The sequence below is a fragment of the Arachis duranensis genome, chromosome 2, assembly GCF_000817695.3.
Source record: "Arachis duranensis cultivar V14167 chromosome 2, aradu.V14167.gnm2.J7QH, whole genome shotgun sequence".
Classification (NCBI taxonomy): domain Eukaryota; kingdom Viridiplantae; phylum Streptophyta; class Magnoliopsida; order Fabales; family Fabaceae; genus Arachis; species Arachis duranensis.
Genome location: NC_029773.3, coordinates 87,507,823 through 87,532,075, shown reverse-complemented (window position 1 = coordinate 87,532,075; position 24,253 = coordinate 87,507,823). Strand labels below are relative to the sequence as shown.

At 41.5% G+C, this 24,253-nt stretch overlaps 2 protein-coding genes across 2 annotated transcripts; one reads left to right on the top strand and one right to left on the bottom strand.

Moving 5' to 3' along the window:
- Positions 1 to 5,218: 5,218 nt before the first annotated feature.
- Positions 5,219 to 15,847, bottom strand: LOC110278276 (uncharacterized). The gene is made up of 2 exons (XM_052257943.1): positions 15,766 to 15,847; positions 5,219 to 7,380 (listed from the first exon to the last, which is right to left on the bottom strand). Exons 1-2 carry the CDS (start codon positions 15,845 to 15,847, stop codon positions 5,219 to 5,221), a joined length of 2,244 nt encoding a protein of 747 aa, XP_052113903.1.
- Positions 15,848 to 18,604: 2,757 nt separating this feature from the next.
- Positions 18,605 to 21,187, top strand: LOC107475803 (uncharacterized). Its single transcript, XM_016095477.1, has one exon. The coding sequence runs from the start codon at positions 18,605 to 18,607 to the stop codon at positions 21,185 to 21,187; it is 2,583 nt and encodes an 860-aa protein (XP_015950963.1).
- Positions 21,188 to 24,253: the final 3,066 nt, after the last annotated feature.

The following is a 24,253-nucleotide window of genomic DNA, read 5'->3' as shown; positions in this document are numbered from 1 at the left end:
CATGGAAGGAGACTTGCGTGTTTGAAGACAGTAGGAAAGCAGAGATTCAGAAGACAGAGCATCTCCGAAACCTCAACCTATTCTCCATTACTGCAAAACAAGTAATCATTTCGTGTTCTTTTGTCTTTCACAATCAATCCTGATAATTTCTAATATCCTGACTAAGATTTACAAGATAACCATAGCTTGCTCCAAGCCGACAATCTCTGTGGGATCGACCCTTGCTCACGCAAGGTATTACTTGGACGACCCAGTACACTTGCTGGTTAGTTGTGCGGAGTTGCAAAAGTGTGATTGCAATTTCGTGCACCAAGTTTTTGGCGCCGTTGCCGGGGATTGTTGAGTTTGGACAACTGACGGCTTATCTTGTTGCTTAGATTAGGACTGTTTTATTTTTGTTGGTTTAGAGTCTTTTATGTTGAGTCTAGTTCATATTTTAAGTTTGGTGTCAATTGCATGCTTTTGTTTTTCTTTTAATTTTCGATTTTGCATGTTCTTAGTCCCTTTTTGATTTTCTAAAAATTTTAAGTTTGGTGTCTTTTGTGTTTTTCTCTTTCCTCTTTTTTAAAAAAATCAAATCTTTTTCATAAAAAAATTTTTCAATCATATCTTTCTAATTGCTGTTTTCAAAATCTTTTTAATTAACTAATTGATTCAGTTTTCAATTTGCTTTGATCTTATTTTCTTTTTTATTTTCAAATTTTTATTTTACTTTTATTTTATTTTATTTTATTTTTCTTCGTTAATTCAAAAAAAAAAAAACAAAATTTATCTCCTTGCAATCATTATCATTTCCCTTTTGTCCATTATGGATTTAAGTGGGATCAATCAGTCCAAAAGGACTCTGGGGTCATATGCTAACCCCATTACAGCTGCATATGGGAGTAGCATCTGTACACCTCCCATCAAAGCAAGCAGCTTTGAATTAAATCCTCAACTCATTATCATAGTGCAGCAAAATTGCCAGTATTCCGGTCTTCCACAGGAAGAACCTACTGAGTTTCTGGCACAGTTTTTACAAATTGCTGACACAGTACATGATAAAGAGGTAGATCAGGATGTCTACAGACTATTACTGTTTCCATTTGCTGTAAAAGATCAAGCTAAAAGGTGGTTGAATAACCAACCTACAGCAAGCATAAAAACATGGAAACAGTTGTCAGACAAATTCCTGAATCACTTTTACCCTCCAAAGAGGATGACACAGATTGAGCTTAATCAACAATTGCTCCTGATGACAGAACAGTTAGCAGAATTTAAAGAAATGCTCCATGAAACTAAAGTTGCTAACAAGAACATAGAACTGCAGTTGAATCAAGCAAAACAGCAAATATTTAAACAGATAACAGAGGAATGTCAAGCAGTTCAACTGAGGAGTGGGAAGACACTGAATAACACTGCTCAAAGTAGCAAAAAGTCAAACAAGGAACAATTGACAGGGGATAACCAAACCACTGTTCAAAATCCCTCTGAGGACAGTAAGAGCCCAGAGAGGAATGTTATTGGCGTTCAAACGCCAGAAAGGGAAGGAAAGCTGGCGTTAAACGCCCACTCCTTGCCCAGTTCTGGCGTTCAAACGCCAGAAAAGGGGGAAAAGTTGGCGTTAAACGCCCAATTTCCACCCAACCCTGGCGTTCAGACGCCTAGGGAGAATTAGACACCTGAGAGTGCTGACAGTAATCCCTCTAACAAGGCTTCTTTAACCACTTCTGTAAGGCCCTTAAGCAGGCTTCTCCAACCACTTCTATAGGTAATAAACCTGCAGCAGCTAAGGTTGAAGAATACAAAGCCAAGATTCCTTATTGTCAGAAACTTCACCAAGCGGAATAGGATAAACAGTTGGCCCACTTTGCAGACTTTCTCAAGACTCTTGAAATAAATATTTTGTTTGCAGAGGCACTTGAGCAAATACCTTCTTATGCTAAGTTCATGAAAGAGATCTTAAGTCATAAGAAGGATTGGAGAGAAACTGAAAAAGTATTTCTCATTGAAGAATGCAGTGCAGTCATTTTGAAAAGCTTACCAGAAAAGCTTCAAGATCCAGGAAGCTTTATGATACCATGCACATTAGAAGGTGCTTGCACCAAGACAGCCCTATGTGATCTTGGAGCAAGCATCAATCCAATACCTGCATCCACTATCAGAAAGCTTGGGTTGACTAGAGAAGTCAAACCAACCCGGATATGCCTCCAACTTGCTGATGGCTCCATTAAACATCCATCAGGCATAATTGAGGACATGATTCCTCGGGAGACATTCCACTATAGGGATATTCATTCTCTTCGGGTGTTCTATTGAGGTCGTAGGACAGCATCGAACCCTTACATCCAGCAGAATCTTCGCCCTCAGAGATCTCGGAGGAGACAACATTCTCTCCTTCCAACGAATCTGGAACCACCTCCACCGGGTATTCAGATTCCTTCTGTACATTGTCTCGAGACATTCCTGAGAGGTGCAAGGTAGCCAAACAAGCCCGGATTAGGAGGAACTAGTGTGTGAATTTACTAATCAGTATGGCTTAACATTTAGAGTCAATAACTTCTTTAATCAGACAACATTGGGATTATAATTAGTAAAGCCAAGGGTGACCCCTACTTCAAATACGCTCCAAATTGGGATGGAGAGTCTATGCAATTCAACTAGGCCGAGTCTTTAGAATTAATATAAAAAAGATACAATCTTATATGTACATGAGATAAGGTAGAGTGATGATATATATATATAAGTCTGCATTCATGTATGGGTTAATTAAATAATTCTATATAAGATTTGTCAAGCTTATAGTGGATTAGACATAAACAGATCATATAAACAGTACAAAATCCGAGTCTTTCTTACTATCCCATAGTCGCTCAAGGCCGAATGCTATGAGTTTAAATTCCTCCTGTGCTGCATAATCCAGTTCAACAACAAGAGAGTTCTCATAGCGTGACTGCACAAACAAGCATAATTAATGTATAAGTACTGCAGCTATGAAAAAAAGTAAATTTCATTTTCCAAAAGTAAAATATTGAGCAATAAGTAGAATATGAAACCCAAATTGAGCCAGCGCACATCTTGCCAAGGCAAAGGATGGTAAAACATGAATATTTACCTTCACCTCGTCAAGTATTTCCTGTGAGCACCACTTTTCCGTACTTGTTATAAACTCAAACCCAAATTTAGCCCGGTACTTTCGGTCCCAATGAAGCATTTCCTAAAATTTTAGAATAACCACATGAATATGGTTTCTTTTGACAAATAAGAAAATGGTTTAAAAAATTAAACTGTGCAGCGGCAAACAAACCTTCATCATTGAACCAGGTGCATAACTAATGGCTCGAAAAAGGTGACTTTGTCCAGAGAACGCATCCAACCATGATTGTATGCGGGACTCTTTGAACCACAATTGCCTTGCAAAGGACGTTGCGTGGTCCAACGAAGAGAACGGAGACGCTTCTATCATCTTCTCTGCGAACCAATGGCTTCTGGTAATGAGAAAGAAGTCTCTGGTCTCCAATTTCCCTGATAATCCACCAAAAATAGAAAGAATGTACAAAGACAATATAAAAATGTGACTGTAGGAAGTCTTAAAGGATAGAAAACAGTGTTGTCAAAACCCAGATAAATAAAAGAGCTTTATATGAGACGATGCGTTTTGAAAAATCTAAAATAACTCAATCAAATCAACCTATTGTCGGAGAATATGACTAAAATACAATCTACTGAAATATGAACTACATGCATGATGGAGAACAGCATTTTAGGATTCGGCGGCCTCTTCACAATCTTCAACCCTTTCGATGGTGGAATCTTCTAAATCGCCGTCTCTCGTCAACCGCAGGCCTTCGACATCAAATTCAGGGAGGCTACTCATACAGGACTGTGGATGAAAGTCGACCTCACAATGTTCATAATCTTCGCCCATGTCAAACAAATCTCTTGGCTTCACATGGACCACTACACTCCATCCGTTCTCCACCTCATCCTCCACGTAGAACACAAGACGCGCCTCAGATGCCAAGATATACGGCTCATCGTCTTCTCGATCACCGGTGTGGATAGGATTGGCAAAATTGACACAGGTGTGGCCCAAAACGTCTCGTCGGATGCCTCTGCCCGACGTAGTGTCCGCCCAAAGGCACTTGAACAATACTACAGTGAATTGACCACTGTAATTTAGCTCGATGATGTCTACTAATCTCCCGTAATACGAGACACCGCCAACAGCAACATTGGCATCCCGTTTACTTGCATAACTTCTAGTATCCGAAGTGACATAGACCCCACTATTCTGTGTTTTCATCCCTTCCTCCCTCGACATGGTCCTAAATTTAAATCCATTGACGTTGTAAGCCTGATAGCGACTGGCCTGAGCACGGGGACCACAGGCGAGCCACTGTAACTCGTTCGAATGATCCGTGCTTCCAAATTGGACCTGACATTGAACCATTAGAGATAAGAAGGCATCAAAGGGTTGTAGGATCCTGAGATATTATAGATTACCTTATGCCTGAACCAGTTCGAAAATTCTCTGTGCACAACAGTATCTATGTGAGACTGCGACCTTGTTTTACCTCGCAGTTTTCTCTTTGTGAAGGCTCTGTACTCACTGTGCATAGACAAAGTTCGTTCAAGTTCATTTCTATCAATACCCAAATTGGCTAACTGTATAATTTTAGAACTTAGGCTGTTGTACTTACTCCAAGAATTTCTCTACAGCACTGCAATTCACCAGTACATGACGATGTGCTTGAAGCTGTTCGGTTGCTGTTAGAGTAAAATATGAAGCTGCCCCGACCGACTTTCCAACCTCTGGGAACATGTCGGCAATCTCGCTCTCTGGAGCATCGCTCGGTCGGTCGTCAACGCGCGTCGGTCGGTTGATCCTAGTCTCGACATTATCTAAGTATCTTGAACAGAACGTGAGAATCTCCTCGGATAAGTAGCCCTCTGCAATCGATCCTTCTGGTTGTGCCCTGTTACGCACGTACTGCTTGAGACGACCTAGGTACCTTCGAGTAAATAACATAAATTAATAAGTGACAACAATCCTAGTTATAGAGGTCGAGAAAACTTAAGTAGATCTTTACCTCTCAATTGGGTACATCCATCGGTAATGCACTGGGCCACCAATACGGACCTCCTCGACCAAATGCACCGTTAGATGAACCATAACTGTGAAGAAGGAAGGTGGAAATATCATCTCCATGTGGCACAAAGTATGGACCACACGATCCTAAAGGAGAGGAAGTTGTTGAGGATCAATGGATTTACTGCATATTAGTCGGAAAAAGGCTGATAACTCAGCCACGACGGCAGACACTGGGGTGGGCAACACGTGTTTTGACGCAATTGGAAGTAGATGTTCCATTAGGATATGGCAGTCATGACTCTTCAAGCCGAATAACTTGCGCTGTTTTAAATCAACACAGCGAGAGATGTTGCTAGAGTACCCGTCTGGAAAGACCACATTCTTGATTGTCCTAAGAAAGACATCCTTCTCTGGATTCCGCATGGTAAAGACTGCAGCAGGATACTTTCCACCTTCAATTGGCCACATATCCTGCCGGATGCCCATCAATTGGAGATCTTTTCGAGCTTTTAGGTGGTCTTTGGACTTACCGCTTTCGTTCAACATGGTGAAAACAATGTTGTCGCATACATTCTTCTCTATGTACATCACGTCAAGATTGTGACGTAATTCGTTGTTCTCCCAGTACGGCAGATCAAAGAATACACTCCTCTTTTTCCAAGGAGACTCGTCTTGGACCACGGTCTGCTGTCCGCGCCTTCTTTTACCGCCCATCGCTTGCACCTTGCCTTGTGAGACGGGAACACCCTCCAATTGTCTCAGGACATCCCTACCAGTCAATTTGGTAGGTGGGGATCTATCCTCTACCTTGCCATCAAATCTACTCCGATCCTGTCTATATCTGTGATCGCGATTCAAAAAGCGACGATGACCCATATAACACCATTTCTGACTGAAGGTGAGTCGCCTAGTCTCGGCATCCAAATTGCACGTGGGGCAAGCTCTCCCGCCGTAAGTATTCCAGCCAGATAAATTGCCCAAGCCAAGGAAATCACTGATAGTCCACATCAGTGCAGCTCGCATCTTGAATGTTTTCTTCTCACTGGCGTCATACGTATCGACACCGGCCCACAGCAGCTTGAGCTCGTCGATCAGGGGCTGTAGGTAGACATCTATGTCATTACCAGGCATTTTAGGACCGGGAATTATCATAGAGAGAATGAAGTTGGTTTGTTTCATGCAAATCCATGGGGGTAGGTTGTACGGAATAAGAATCACTGGCCATATTGAGTACTTTGAACTGAGGTTTCCATAAGGGTTAAAGCCATCACTGGCCAAGGCTAGGCGAACATTGCGCGGATCGCCAGAGAAGTCAGTGTATCTCCTGTCAAATGACTTCCAACCCTCGCCATCCCTGGGATGCCTCAGGTAACCGTCAGAGTTGGTTCCTCTCTTGTGCCACAACATGTCCATGGCTGTCTTGCTAGACATGAATAATCTCTGCAACCGTGGAATCAAAGGAAAATAACGAAGAACTTTTGCCGCCTGAGGTTTCCCATTCTTCTTGACAACGGCGTTGATCTTTACAATGGAATTCTTCCTGGTCTTTTGCTTCCACCTGGATGCCCCACACCGTTTGCATCTAGACAAGTCTTGGTCTGTACCCTGGTATAGCATGCAATCATTTGGACATGCATCTATCTTCTTGTACCCAATGCCGAGCTTCCTTATGATCCTCTTGGCATCGTGCAAGGTCTTCGGAATCCTTGCATGCTCAAAGGCATCCCCCAATAGCTCCAGAATCAATCCGAAAGCCTTGTTGCTAACTCCGCACATGCACTTGATATGGTAAAGTCTCACCAAGAAAGACAGCTTCGAGAATCTTGAGCATCCTGGATATAATCTCTGCTCGCCATCCTCAAGCAATTCTTGAAAGGCACGAGCCTCGCGACTAGGCTCGTCAGATAAGTTCGGCAACCCTTCCACACCATCTCCAACCACTTCATCCATCATGTTTTCATTATCACCCTGCAGTCCCGGAATGTTGAAGGCCTCGTGGACCATGTCAAGCATTTGATTTCCTGAGTTTCCAGTGGGTTCTAAAGTTTCTGTATCTCTGGAGCTCTCGTCTACGGTCCTCTCACCGTGATGTAACCAAAAGGTATAGTTAGGGGGAAAGGGTTTCATCAGAAGATGATCGTAAGCATCCTCTCTAGTTTGGAAAAATCGGAACCCACACAAAGGACATGGACAATGTATCATCCCATCCGATGATGCATTGGCAAAGGCAAAATCAAGAAATCTATTCAGACCATCCCTATATTCTGCACTACCTCGTGGCTTTGTAATCCAACTCTTATCGATGTCTTATTAAATGAAATAGCACGAACAAATAAATATACAGTAAGTAGATGCATAACACTAAGAAATCTATTGAAATAAAATTCGGATATGTGTAAAGAGAAATAACCACAGTTAATCACAATTATAAGACGGAATATCTCAAAACGGGAAAAGATACAAAGTTATTAGCATCCCGGATAACATGTAGCACAGGAAAGGTAATTGGAAGGATTCTTACTCATTGTAAAATTCTGTGCTTTCTTTTAAAAATACTGGTAGAAAGAAGTGCTGGTTCCAAGTCCAAAAAATGAAAATATTAAGAAATACTCCCTTAAAAGATAAAAAGGAAATAAAAAATAATTGTTAAAAATAAAAAATAAATTAAACAATAACTATAATTAATCCATCATAAGGCACAGAGAACGGGATATTCAAATGATCTCAAAATATGAAAAAGAAAACAGGATTGAATGTTACATATGGGTACCAAAAAATGCTAGCGAGTGAAATAAATATAACTAGTCATCTTGTGCTGTCTTCTAGCGTGTAAGAAAAATAACGTGTTCATTGTAAAAGAAAATAAAAAAAATAAATAATGCACAGCAAGAAGGGTCAGACAAAAAAGATATGGGTACCAAAAATGCTAGCAGGTGAAATATCCTTTCCTTCATGAGCTGTAGGACCTACAGGAAACACACTAAGAGTCCAACAATTTTTTATTCATTATTCTTCTTCTCTACACACAGATAGACTATACAAGTTTTCATCTCATAATCATCGGAGATGAATCATAATAGTAGAAAACACGGAAACTATATGACTGTATGATCTACTCAAGAAAAACCCAATATTTTATTTACTTGGGGAAAACAAAGTTCGAACAAGAACATTTAAACGTGAGAATCTGAATTCTGATAAAGAACAAGAAAATCGGCATGGCTATGACTGTATGAAACTAAGACTTATTGCAACTGGACCTGGTACACACGAATTATTGGGGTACCTTTATTTGGATTTGAGCCATGGAAGAAGATGCTACGATAATAATTATTATAGTAATAATAATAAAGCATATAATTGAGATATTATGAAATTTTGGGTGCATTTGCAATGAAAAGGGAAACTGTTTTAACCAAGGCAGAAAAAGAAAGGGGACACTTTCATCAATGGACAGAAATTGGAGTCAATTAAATACATGTTAAGCCAAATGAATCACGCAAAGTATACCACAAGTCCAATATTATATACATACTTGTAAAAACATCAAAACTGTTTCACTCTTCTGTACAGCACTTTCTCTGCTAATAATTAATATATAAACTAGCGAAGCTAGCTAGCTGCACAAAATACTAACAATAAAGACCCATGTGTCATGTATGTTTGTTAGAACTTAGACACTCCTCTTGTATTTTACATTTCGTTCATCAATCAGATCTAAACATGTATGAATGCTGCCAAACATCGAAAAGAACTAGGTTCACAATGTACAGAAAGTACAATCAACGAGCTTTGATAGAATCAATTTACCGGACACAATAAACCAGTCCCATTGAAAATGCAGCTAACTCAGGAACCGAGCAGCAAGAAGAAATAAGAATTGTATAATCAAATGTACAAGTTTCAAAGAGCATCAACTAAGAAGCAAATGTAAAATTGTTCCATCAAAGCCATTTGGATGGATCAGATTTAACAGATACATATTTTGCCGAAATAAATGGTTCCCCTTTTCTAGCAAACTTGCTAAACAAAAAACCAATTTGTATTGCACAAATAACCCAGCAGGAACAGAGCACGTGAAAAATAAAACTACCAAGGATCAATTGTCACTTGGAAGAATCAATAACAAAGTGCTAGTAGTTGTCAAAATTGGCTTGATTATATATGTATTCTCTATGTACCCTACATAAGTTATCCCTAAAGCATGAGTAGAATTTCAGTCAATTAGCTATCACCCTTCCCATTTATCGTCCGCATCAATAAATCTATAACCCAGTCTCAACTTGTTCAAATAACGAAGCAAAAATTGATGTCACCAACCCAATATTCCCCAATATTCTATATCATCAATTCTCCAAGAATATCCAAAAAATTAAAAGAATATTGCTTATAACACTTAATAATACTGATAATAGGGCCAAGTTGTGGTGTTGAGAAATTGCCAACTGTGAATATTTCTTATAACACTTCAATAATATTGTACTTTGAATCAATTTGAATTCATACTTAATCTATTCCTTTTAATAAATAATATACTGGTCATTTCTACTACTCACCTACGCAAGAGATGAGTATAACAACAATAACAAATCAACATCATCATAATCATAACATATAACAGAGTCAGAAGAAAGTTAACCTTGTTCAGAGTGTGCTCTAGGAGCTTCTCTGCTGATATTTATGTTGAAGCTCTTATAAACAGCGGAGCGGAGAGTGAAACAAGAGTTGGCAATTGCTTTGCTCAGTAGTTAGCAACCGACACCAAACGACGTCGCTTCCTGCACAAAATGTAAAGATGCATAACACTTTGGACTAGTATTACCTGCTTCAATGTATGAATATATATCTCAGGATTAAAAATTAAATATTTTTTATGCAGATACAAATTTAGCGCCTAATTTTCCATCTCTAGTACAAATCTAATATATATAAACTTCAGTCAATCTATTTTGAAATTTATAAATTTATAATACAAGACAATCACAAGTATCCTTGAATTTCAAATTTAATTATTTGTTATTGTATATCATCTATATCTATTTCTCGCAACTCCAACCTACTCTGTTTTTATCCCCCTTAATTATCTATGTATTAATCTATTTTATCTTTCTAAATGAAGTGTTATTCTTTATATCTCAAAGTTATTTAAACTAAAATTTAAAGTGTCATGCAAATCAAGTTACTTTATTTAGTCTTTATTTTTCTCTCTATTTATTGACATCTTTACATTTTGATTCAGCAATTAATAATGTTGAATATTTAAGAAAATTTCAAATATTATCTTTTATACAAGATTTCTCAAATATTTAAAACCAAACGCAAAGAGTATAATTGGATAAAAGATAACATAAAAAATTAAAAATATGAGAAGCAGAAAGTTAGAAGGTGAAAAATAACATCAGTTCATTGAATAACAGAGTAACGAAAGGATTGGGTTTTAACAGATTTGGATAAATTAAAATATGAAACTATAAATATAAATTTTGAATCATCAGTTTATTGTCTAGTACCGTGCATTGTGATTCTTTTTGTAGCATATTATAAATGCAATAACTTTGAGTGTTCCTTTCTGAAGAAAGATTTTTCTGACCTTAAAAATGTTGTACTATAGTTTACGAAACAGTATCAAACAATGACATAATGTAGTTCTCTTTTCCCCCCAAGTTGTATCCCCAACTATTAACTATAATGCTAACCACTAAATGAATTAGCATTAGACTAGTTACTGGTCAAGTTTATTTGTTTCTCAGCCTGCAATAAATTTCTTGGTTCAGTGTCTTTTGCAGATCCTTACTCATAGTGTTGGCAATTCTTATACATCATGCGAAAGGTACTCGAGGTGTCTAGATAATAAGCGAGTATATACTCTGATTAGAATTATATTTTACAATTATTTACAATCTGGTCTCATTACTTAATAGAAAAAATAACAGAGCAACCCATTCTTGCTGATCGTGAACAAATGTATGTATACTCTGATTAGAATTATCTTTTACAAGATAAAATTACAATCTGCTAGTTAATTAAGATCAATTAGCTATCTAGCTAGTCAAATCTGAAGTGTTCAAATAGTTTAAGTTATGACAGAAACATAAAACTGATTACCGAGCTGAGCTTGCTCATTGTAGAACAAGTCGAATGAATGAAATTTCTAACTCTAAACAGCATCAATTAACCCAAATTGGCATAATATATAGACAAACTCTCGATCAGACTTCTGAACCAAGAATGTAAACAAGAAGGAAAGATCAGTTATTAAAGAACGAACCAGATGAAAGGGGAGATGCCGCGATACGGTGATAGCTCAACTTGGCGGATGGCTGAGAATGGTGGAACTGTTTTCACCCACGATTGATGAGAAGCACGGATGGCAGCTTGGTGGGCTTCTGTAATTATGGGCAAAAGCTCAAGAAATTGGGGGTTTCAACAAAATTGGGGTAGTCGATTAATGGCTGTAACATGACAAGGGGGAACTCACAAATTGGATTATGATAAGGGGGTCACCTGGGTAGGTTCTTCCACTGATGAATTAGGACTTTGCTCCTATGTGTTTGGCGCGCTCCAAACTTCAATTCGCGGGTTTCTGAACAATTTGGGGGGAATCAATTGGTGGAAACGCGAATAAGAGGGAATTCAAACTATTAATTGAAACTTACCTAGCGGCGTTTCTTGAAGTATATGCCAGTATACGTTGCTGAACGAGGGGTGGGCGTGTTTCGCGCCTCTGCTGTTGCTTCTCTTCGCGCCAAGAAGTCACGCCTAAAAGAGGGGAGTTGAAGAAATCGCTCCCAAATGAGCGGCGGTTGTCACTGGCCAGCCGCTATCCAGTGGTGCATGGCGGCATCTGCTAGACCGCCACTCACTTCTGCCGCTATCTTTCCATTTCTCGGCGATTATGGGCGTTGCCACTGTTTATTCGCCGCTAACATCCGCCTCTGCTGTAGTGAATTTAGAGAGAATACTAATGTTGTGATTAAAAGTTAGAATCAAAATTTAATTATTTTTTAACAAAAATAATTTTGAATTAATTTTATAACTATCAATATAAATTTTTTTATATATACTAATATCTAATTATATTTTTATATACATAAAGTGAAAAAAATATTATTTTTAAATAGTAAGCATAAAAATTAATTATTTCTATTTGTACAACAAATTTAACACCTAATCAAATGTAAAAGTATACACGTTAAATTCTTTTAAATTTTAGATAACAAATGTTAGAATTAATTATTAATAAAAAATTAAATTCTTTCATATGAAAATAATAACTAAAAATAATCTTATTATTTGATTTTTTATCTACGCAGGTTCTGGTCTTCTTAGCCGACGAGACTTTTGTCCCCTTATGACCTTTTTATAAAAGTAGTTTAATTCTATAAATTTTTTGTATTATAATCTATAATGTCAAGACAAAATCAATATAATTTTAAAAAATTTATATTCTCATAATATTTACGAATAAAAATACTAGTATATATATATAACCCTCATGCATATCTCTCTATGTAAAAGAAACTTGCCAAAGAAGAAAATAATGCAACCAATAACCATGGATTACTACCTTGCACTTCTCATATCTTGTGTGTGGATATGCATTCATGTTCTTATATCATATGAGAACGCAGTTATATCCAAATTAAGCATTAAAAACCCGAAACCCTCAATTGTCCACCAGGACCTAACCCTTTTCCTATCATAGAATTACAAAAAAGTTTTTAATATATATAATATAAATACATATATCTAAAAATATTTGAGTTTAACTCTTAGAATTGAAATTGAATGGATAAGCCATCAGAAATTATGTTGAATTATATGACTACATGGTGCCTAAAAATGCACAAATCGCGTATTCTTTGATATGGAATACTGAATTCTTAATGTATTTTCACATATTTATAATGGTTAATTTTATCTTTGTTAGCTTGATTTAAATTAATTAATTATATCCCATTTTAAAATTCTTGACAGATATATTCATATAAATAAATCCCGTAGGCATTAATTTGGTGTAAAATATATTTTGGTTATTTGTTTTTAGATTAAAAAGAAAGAGGTGTTATATATTTCCAATAGAGATAACTTCTTTTTCTTTAATTTTAAAGTGACGGATGCTTTGAAGTAAAATGAGTAATAACATCAATGTTAACTTTTCAAAGAAAATCTTCAAGTGATTAAGTATTTTTTTTTTTTTGTTATAAAACTGAATACAATATTATATATGGTGGGGACCTAACCCCTCAAGTTAAAAACAACAAAACAATTTAATGCTGTACATATCTTTTATAGAAAAGTATAGATATAGATAATGAAAATAATATTAAATAATATAAATAATATATCGGATATTTATTTTACTAGATGTATAGATAGTTATTCTAATATTAAAATTTAAATAAATAATTTAAAAATATAATGTATTTTTATTTAATTAGTAGTTGTTCATTTTGTTAAAAAAAAGCATTGTTACCTAACATAACCCATCTTTTATTTCTCCCCGCAAAGTTTGTGTTACGTACGCATTCATTCTCTATATCACATGACACTTTCAATTCTTGGCTTAACTTGCCGACCATGTAACCACGAATTAAATCAACGATAATATGTCACATTCTACATGTGTCTTAAACGAAGAAGACGATGAGATTTGAGAGAACAACACTATACTATACTAAAACATCAGACAGAGAAAAAAAAAAAAACAGAGGCCTAGGTATTAATTCTGCTATTTTCGGAAAGAGTATGTTTTTCCTATTTTTTCTAAACAGATTACACTCTCACATAAAGAGTTACAAACTGCTATATATATGAATGGTGGCTATTCTAATAAAGATTTAATAATTGTTATCATGTGAAAATATATTATTTTAATTATTAAATGATAGATTGTAAGGCTTGATCTTATTTAAAGTAAAAGTATTATATTTATTTAAAGTGTTGCAAAATAAATAAGTTATACTTTTTAAATAAGAATAATCATGAAAAAATATTTTTGACATTTTCATGAGAGTAGTTGCCTATATGAATAGTTGTCACATTAAAACTATTTCTTGCATCCATACTAATGTCATGATGAGAAACAAACACTCTAAATATGGTAGGTAGTAGGTTTCTAATAAGAGCTAAATCTTCCATCCCTGAAGAAAAAAAATAGAATAGGAAAAGAATCAATAACCTCATGACAATAATCAAGATCCAAGAGCAGTGGCAAGAACAAAAAAGAACTTGCGAACGAGCGAAAATTCGACGAGGACAATGTCAATAGCATAGCCAGTAACATGAAGCTTCAAATTTTTCAAAACAAAAAATCCCCCTGCCATTCTCACCTTCGGAACGTGCTTCACAAAGGAACAATGAGAGAGAGGGAGCAAGACTGCCAGCGACGAACACGAACTAAACATGTCGACGGAACGAACGACGAAGCTAGAGAACAGAAAAAGAAACTGGTGACGGGAAGAATTGGACCTGGCAGTGGACGACGAAGCATGCTAGACCAGACAAAAAAGATGGCAAAGAACAGCGGAACGACGACAGTGAGAAGAATGACAACGGTACTGGAGGCTAGGATTTTTCACCTTTTTTATTTGATTGAGAGGAAATCTTGGTGATTTCTGGAGGTATTAAGGTGAGAGGAGCGAAGGATAAAAAGGAGAATTGGAAAAATTTTTTGCTTTTTAATTTTTTTTAGAAAAATGCAAAACGACATCGTTTAAAGAGAACTAGACGGGTCTCAAACCAGTATGACTGACTAATTCTCAACTGATTTAATGATTCTTGGCTGATTTTCAAATTTACAATTTTTTTTATTGAACCAAACTAAAAATGTCATCAATTTTCGGTCAAATCGGTTGGACAGGTCCATTTTTCAGAATATTGTAGAAAATTAAAGAAATCTTTGTTCTATTTATACACAAAGTTCGATTAGTTTTTCAAATGTTGCAAAATAACTTTTAATGTGCATCATTTAGAAAACCCTTTTTCTTTATAGGTTATCAATATGCGCAAACACATTTAGCACCTAATTCTTTTAAGAATTTAGTTGTTTGCATAGTAATTTAATTATTATGCATAATATTTTAAATTTTATCTTTTTCATTCAAAATTCAAATTTTATACAGTAACTTAATTACTATGCACACAATGATATGCATAGTTATAAAAATCAAACTAGATCATCTGATTTGATGAGAAAATCGAGAATTGGACTAGTTCAACTTTAAGACTATTTAAGATTAAAAATCGGCGTAAATTGATCAAAACCAGCATAAATAATATAAATCGATCAAAAATCGAGGAAAACTAGTGTAAACCAATAAAAAATTCTAAAATTTTAAAAACATAAGTTCAAACTTAGGTTATGATGGTTCTTAATAATACATATGTTATTTAATTAATATTGTTACGGATCCGGCCCACGGATCCCGGACCCATGATCGAAGCCCGAACCCGGCTTACCGGGTCAACCCATCTCGTCTTTCTAGAAGGCCCCGAATCGGCCCTCTAGATCTTCTAACTAACTTTCGAATTCAAACATCTCCCTTATCTTAAGCAAATAAGATAAGATAAGATTATCACCGTCACCTATAAAGAGAGGACCCAGGTCCCCCCAGGTAATGATCCATTCCTCACACCTCATACCTCTTAGATCCATTCTGACTTGAGCGTCGGAGTATCTTTGCAGGTACCTCCCCTCCGCTCCATCTGAGCCATCCCACGTCCGATCCGACTCGCAGGTTCCCGATCCTCCTCAACTCGTATCGGAAGCATCCTGAACATTGGCGCCGTCTGTGGGGAGCCTGCTACGATCAGACCGGATGGAGGACATCCCGGAGGATAACCCATCAAGCCAGGACGATTCCCAACCACGTCGTCCGGTCTCAGAACACCGTGAAGCCACAAACCAAGCAAAAATAGCAAGCACCATCCACCACGCAAACGAACACGTCACAACAGACCCACAACATCCTGAGAAAACCAGAGACAAAGCGGCACAAATCATCCAGGAGCTCTGTCTCCGGGTCCAAGAGCTTGAAGGCAAGTTAAATGACGGAGAAAAACAAAATAACGGAAGCCATGCAACTTCCAGGTCAAGATCCCACCGCGGCAGATCGTCAACTCGGCAACGCAATAAGAGAGATGATCGCAGCGCCTCACGCAATCGCCGACGCGAGAAATCCCCTGAGCGGCGATACGACAAAAAACACCATCGCAGCGCCTCTCGGGATCTAAATCGTCAACACGATTCAGACGAAGACCGGAGATACCGAAGCACCAAGCGCACGAGAAGCGACCACACCATAATGGGAGCTACACCCTTTACGGAAGGAATTTTAAGAGCAAAACTCCCCAGAGGTTTCGACAAACCCACCGACATGAAATACGACGGGACTAAAGACCCGCAAGAGCACCTAACGGCTTTCGAAGCCAGAATGAACTTAGAAGGAGCATCCAACGCAGTCCGATGCAGAGCCTTCCCAGTAACCCTTGCCGGACCAGCGATCAAATGGTTCAACGCCCTCCCGAACGGGTCCATAACTAGCTTCCACGACATCACAAGAAAATTCATGGCCCAGTTCACAACCCGAATCACCAAGGCTAAACACCCCATCAGCCTATTAAGGGTCACACAAAAGCAAGAAGAATCCACAAGAAAATACCTCGACCGCTTCAACGACGAATGCTTGACGATCGACGGGCTCACGGACTCCGTCGCTAGCCTCTGCCTGACTAACGGGCTCATGAATGAAGACTTTCGCAAACATCTCACCACCAAACCGGTATGGACCATGCACGAGATCCAGAACGTCGCCAAAGATTACATAAACGACGAGGAAGTCAGCCAGGTCGTCGCTGCCAACAAACGGCAACACGTCGGCAACCAACACGGCAACCCGACTCCTCGTCATAATGTACCAACCAAAGAAAACCAACGAGACCACATCAGACCGACCCACCGACCACCAAGAATAGGAAAGTTCTCCAATTACACCCCCCTAACAGCACCAATTACGGAGGTATACCACCAAATAGCAGATCGAGGCATCATCCCCAGGGCACGACCACTCAAGGAAAGGACAGAAGGAAACAAAGCCCTCTACTGCGACTACCACCGCGCGACCACTCAAGGAAAGGACAGGAGGAAGCAAAGCCCTCTACTGCGACTATCACCGCGGATACGGCCACAAAACACATGACTGTTACGACCTTAAAGACGCCCTTGAGCAGGCCATACGGGACGGCAAACTCGCAGAGTTCGTCAAAATCATCAGAGAACCAAGGCGCGCCGACAGAGACAAATCGCCAGAAAGAGAAGGACGCAACCCAAGAACTCAAAAACCGCCCAGGGAAAACACAGAAGAAGACCCGACCGTCATAGTGAACGTTATCACGGGCAAGGACGTGCCGAACAAGTCAAAACTAACAATGAAAAAAGACCTTAAGGTAATGGCCGTCAAAAACCACGACCCAGTCGCCACTACCGACAACACGATAACCTTCTTACCCGAGGACTGCCAACACGGCACCTCGGCCGAAGATGCTCCTTTCGTCATATCAGCCCGAATCGGAACAGGACTAGTGAGAAGAATACTCGTGGACACGGGTGCCGACTCCAACATCCTCTTCCGAGGAGCCTTCGACAAACTCGGACTCCGCAACGACAACCTCCAAACGCACCACCACGGCGTCACGGGTCTCGGAGATAACTTCCTCAAACCAGACGGCTCGGTTACTCTCCCCATCACCATAGGAACAAGCAATCAGAGAAAGACGATCCTTTCCGAATTCGTCGTCCTAAAAGATTCCACAGCCTATAACGTCATTCTCGGAAGAAAAACAATCAACGACTTCTCGGCAGTCATCTTCACCAAATACCTCCTCATGAAATTCAAGGCCGACGACGGCACCATCGGAACCATTCACGGAGACCGGGAAGTCGCCGCCGAATGCGACAACAACAGCTTAGCCCTAAGGAAAAAATCTCGGGACGCAGCGGGAATATTCCTTGCCGACCTAGACGCACGACTAGACGGCCAACCCAGACCGGAACCAGAAGGAGACATGGAAAAACTACAGATAGGGCCAACCAAAGAAGAGTATACTTTCATCAACAGAAACCTCCCATACGACCTCAAAGAAGAACTCTCCCAACTTTTGAAACAAAACAGAGACCTATTCGCATTCACACCAGCCGATATGCCGGGAATAAGTCCCGACCTGATGTCTCACCATCTGGCAGTAGACCCCCTAGCCAAACCAGTGGCACAAAGAAGACGGAAAATGTCACCAGACTGAGCCGCCGAGGTCCGAAAACAAGTGAAAGCCCTACTCGAAGCCAACTTTATCCGAGAACTCCCTTATACGACTTGGCTAGCCAACGTCGTACTAGTTAAAAAGTCAAACGGGAAGTGGCGAATGTGCGTCGATTACACAGATCTCAACAAAGCATGCCCGAAAGACGCCTTCCCCCTACCAAACATCGACGGTCTAGTAGATGCAGCATCCGGACACCGGTACCTCAGCTTCATGGACGCATACTCCGGCTACAACCAGATCCCGATGCACCGACCAGACGAAGAGAAGACAGCATTCATCACTCCGGACGGAACCTACTGCTATAAAGTAATGCCCTTCGGCTTAAAAAACGCCGGAGCCACCTACCAGCGACTCGTTAACAAAATATTCCGCAACTTAACCGGAAACAAAATAGAAGTTTACATAGATGATATGCTCGCCAAGACGGAATCCGGTGAGCAACTAACCGACGATCTAAAAGTCATAATGAACACCCTGCGAAAACACCAAATGCGACTCAACCCAACAAAGTGCGCTTTCGGAATGGAAGCAGGAAAATTCCTCGGATTCATGATCACACAACGCGGAGTTGAGGCAAACCCGGAAAAATGTCGTGCCGTCCTCGAGATGACAAGCCCCAAAAACCTCAAAGATATCCAAAAGCTCACCGGCCGACTAACCGCACTATCCCGGTTCCTCGGAGCTTCGGCACAGAAGGCAATCCCCTTTTTCAAACTCATGAAAAAAGGAACCCCCTTCAAATGGGAGACAGAATGCGAAGAAGCTTTCCAACACTTCAAAAAGGTCCTAACGGAACCTCCAATCCTCGCAAAACCCCAAACAGGGGAAACACTATACCTATACCTCTCCATAACGGAAGAAACAATCGCAGCAGCACTCGTCCGGGAAAACGAGAAAAAAGAACAGAAGCCCATATACTTCATAAGCAAGGTGCTACAAGACACCGAAACACGCTATTCACGACTAGAGAAGTTGGCTTTCGCGCTCCTCTCGGCATCCCGACGACTGCGACAATACTTCCAGGCCCACCCCATAACGGTCCGAACCGACCAAACGGTCAAACAGGTATTACAGAAACCCGACCTGGCAGGAAGAATGCTAGCATGGTCCATCGAGTTATCCCAATTCCAGATCAGGTTCGAACCCCGAAACGCCATCAAAGCACAAGCCTTGACCGACTTCATCGCCGAAATGACTCCGACAAAGCAGACACCCGAGCCATGGAAACTGCATGTCGACGGCTCATCAAACTCCACTCACGGAGGCGCTGGAATTATACTTGAAAACCAAAATGGGATCACAATTGAACAATCAATAAGATACGACTTCCCAGTGTCAAATAACCAAGCAGAATACGAAGCCCTTCTGGCAGGCCTAAACCTAGCTCGGGAAGTCGGCGCAAAGATACTCGAAGTTAACACCGATTCCCAGGTGGTATGCTCCCAAATCAACGGGAGCTACCAAACCCGGGACCCCCTGCTCCAACAATACCTCAAAAAAGTAAGTGAAACAAAAGAAGGATTCGAAAACGTCTCCATACATCACGTCCCCAGGGAGCGAAACGCCAGGGCGGATCTACTTTCCAAACTAGCCAGCACGAAGTCAGGACACGGCAACAGATCGCTAATCCAGGAGGTCGTTAAGTTGCCTTCCGTATCAACGGAAATCCACGCACATCTAACAACTTCGAATCGGGAATCTTGGACATACCCGATCTTACAATATCTCCGCGACGGAGTCCTCCCACCAGATCCGAAAGAGGAAAGGCGAATAAAGAGAGAAGCCGCCAACTATACCATGATAGCAGGACAACTATACAAACGCGGATTCTCGCAGCCCCTACTTAAATGTGTCGAACCCGGGGACACGGAATACATACTCCGCGAGATCCACGAAGGATGCTGCGGTCACCACATAGGAGGAAAAACGCTAGCCCAAAAAATCGTCAGGGCCGGCTACTTCTGGCCAACGATCATCCGAGATTCCATACAACTGACAAAAAGCTGCGACAAATGCCAAAGGCATGCCAATCTCCACCAAGCCGCCCCACACCAACTCAGCATTATATCGGCTGAACGGCCATTCGGCAGTTGGGGAATCGACCTCGTCGGGCCCTTCCCCACGGCACCCGGCCAACTCAGATATCTCATCGTCGCCATAGACTACTACACCAAGTGGATTGAAGCCGAACCCCTGGCCTCTATCACGGCTACCCAATGCCGGAAATTCGTCTGGCGACAAATCATTACCCGGTTCGGAATCCCCGAAGTCATCATCTCCGACAACGGAACTCAGTTCACAGACAAAAAATTCAGAGAACTCCTAGAGGGATTGCATATATCCCATCGCTTCAGCTCGGTAGAACACCCCCAAACAAACGGGCAAGTGGAATCCGCCAACAAAATCATCGTCAAAGGACTTAAGAAACGACTGGACGAAGCCAAGGGGCTATGGGCAGAAGAGTTAGGATCAGTACTATGGTCGTACCGAACAACACCCCAAACGAGCACGGGAGAAACGCCCTTCCGACTAACATACAGCGTGGAAGCAGTCATCCCGGTGGAAATCGGAGACCCCAGCCCCAGGAAAACGGTCGGAGGCAACGACGAAGAAGCAGAACGAGACCTCGTGGACGAAGAAAGAAGAATAGCTCACGTCAAAGAGCTAGCACTCAAACAAAGAATCAGCCTAAGGTATAATCACGGCGTCATCCGACGAGAATTCGCGGACAACGACCTCGTCCTACGACGAAACGACATCGGCCTCCCGACTTTCCCTCACGAAGGGTTTTAACGAGGCCCAACTATTCAATTAAAATTTTTTTTTACAAGTTATTTTCACTTCATCCCCATTACAAGTCACTACTGTTTCTTAAAACACGGAACGAAGACACGGCCATCGCTGGAGGACTGATCACCCTTCAGGCCGCACACACGGATATCCAAAAAACCGACCAAACGAACGGTTATGTTAGAACAAACAAATAATGCGGAAAGGCCCGAACGGCCAAATACACACCGGAAACGGATCATACAAAAGGCCCAGACGGCCGAAAATACTATTAAACGATCCCCAAAAGTCACGGCCCTTGGCCATACCAAAATATTCAGTAACTAACAAATTCAAAAATAAAATACAAGAGGAAACTACTCAAATATCTACAATCCGCCCATCACGGACGGTCTTGAAGGCTCCCGTCACAGACACATCCACACCAGGGGCCAACACCAAAAACTGCGCCTTCATCGTCTCCTCGGTAGCAGCAATGGCATCCCCAGCATCAGCCAACAAAGCCGCTTTCTCCTTCTTCAGGGCTTCGACCTGAGCCTTCAGAGTTTCCGACTCAGCGAGGAGCAAGGCAGCTTGAGAACTTGCATCTGAGGAACGCTTCCGCTCTTCAGCCAGTTGAGAAAGAAGCGAAGTCTCAACACCGGCAAGTCGGAGAATCTCCGCCCCGGAATCCTCCGACGACTTCTCCGCCTTCTCCTTCGCAGTCTTGGCCGTCTCAAGCTCTTCCTTCAACTTGGTCACATCGGCTTGGGCCTGACGTAGCTTCTTCTCCAACAAACCCGCTTGAGCCATCACAGGCTCAGCCTTCCGAACAACCACAGCAGAACAAAGAAGGGCACGGTAAACCGACTCAGCCTGGAACGAGACATCGCAACCATCAAAAAATGACTCCGTTCCAGGCATCAAGTTTTGATCAATGAAACCCGTGGCGTCGAAACGTCGGTCCATCACACTAGGGACCAGACCCTCCCCCTCAAAAGTCTCGCTAATCGGCTCCTCGGCCCTACTCCTCTTCCGAGAAGCCTCGGCACCCGACAACACGACCACTTCGGGCGAACCAGGAGGAACCTGAACCCCAGTAGGCGCCCCCGAAGAAACTGCCCCCTGAGGTGGAACTTGAGAATCCACAGCCGGATTTGAAACGGGAGTCGACGGAGACGACGATCCCTCCTCCCAAACCAACGCGGCCTTCAACCTTGCCAAGGTAGTCAGCCCGCTAGCCATCTCAACTGAAAAGAAATTAATAACAAGAGTAAAAAAAAAAAAAAGAAGAAGAAGAAGAAAAAGAAAGAAGGGGGAACACACCAATATAAGTCCGGCAAGCCTCAGGATCCCCCATAACGTCCCGAGGATTTAACGGACGCTCGCCAAACAAGTGCCATAAAACGCTGGCGACATCCTTATCCTCCCGAGATAAATCGTCATAAGAAATCTTAGTTAAAACCGACGGCCCGGCACCGAAATTCCAATAGGTCAGAAACCGGCGCTCGCCCTCCAAAGTAAGCCAAAACGGGTGGTGCCCCCGAACGGGGCGCACCTTAAAGTACTCCCATTTAAACCCATGAAATGAATCTTCAAACAGCCCGAAGATCCGGCGATGGGGCTGAGCACGAAAAGACATATATCCTTTCTTGTGCTTCCCCTCCTTAGTTGGAAGAGTGCACAAGAAAAGAAAGAGGAAAACAGGAACTGAAGCCGGGAGCTCGAGGTACTGGCACACCAACTCAAAACACCGAACAGCCGCCCAGCTATTCGGATGAAGCTGAGACGGTGCCACGGAACACCGGCTAAGCAAACCCTGAACAAAAGGCGAGAACGGGAACCGCACACCAAGCCGAGTAAACATGGACTCATAAACCCACATCCAGTCCGGCACGGTGGGTGAACGGAGGTTCAAGTAGCAAACGCGCTCGTCGGCGTCGGGGAGGACGAGCTCATATCGCCCCTCCTCTTCACCACCACCACAAATCGCCCCCTGATCGCGGAGCCGTTGGAGATCATCCTCCGTCATCCGCGACGGAACGCCCCACACATCGCTGGTCACCCAACCGTAGCGATTGGGGACGCCCCTGGAAGGGGCTACCGGGGCACCCACACCCTCATTTCGCCGACGCTGCATACCTAAAACAAGGGAGGAGCACCACCATCAGCCTACCAACTCCACACAATATCAAAAAACAAAAACCTAAACACCACTACAAAGCAAAGCAGAAAATGGCGGTGCTCAGCCCCTTCCCCAAACCCAAAACGCCAAACACAGCAAGACAAAAACAGGAACAGGCACACAAACAAACATATGGAAGGAATAGCAGAAAAGAAAAAAAAACCAACCTGGTAAAAGCAGAAGAAAACTTGAAGAAACACAGGGAAATGAGCAGGAGCAGAAACGGCACCAGAAAGCAAAATCCACTAAGCAGTTTTTCCTCAGGAAAGGGAGAAGTTCTCTTTCAAAAGAAAAACAGACGAGGGAAATAGAAGCCAAAACGAAACGGTTTCAAAAAGGCGAAAGGACGCAACTGACCTTGGACATAATAAAAATAGTAGGGGCAAAAAGGAGAAAAACACCTCCTCAATAAATTCCCCCCTCGGAAAAGCAAACTAATCAATTACGCCTCAAAAAACGCAACAGGCGCAGCAGGCACGGAAAGGTCACGTCAAAGACCAACATACGGCCATGACAAATCCTTTACCAAACGAAATCAAGAAACCGACCTCGTCACCAAACGAACACTCAAACGGCACCGAAGACACGATGAGAGAACATCTCAAACTCTCAGCGAGAAACCGACCTCACTCGCTCTCCCGCTGCGGGGGCAACTGTTACGGATCCGGCCCCGGACCCATGACCGAAGCCCGAACCTGGCTTACCGGGTCAACCCATCTCATCTTTCTAGAAGGCCCCGAATCGGCCCTCTAGATCTTCTAACTAACTTTCGAATTCAAACATCTCCCTTATCTTAAGCAAATAAGATAAGATAAGATTATCACCGTCACCTATAAAGAGAGGACCCAGGTCCCCCCAGGTAATGATCCATTCCTCACACCTCATACCTCTTAGATCCATTCTGA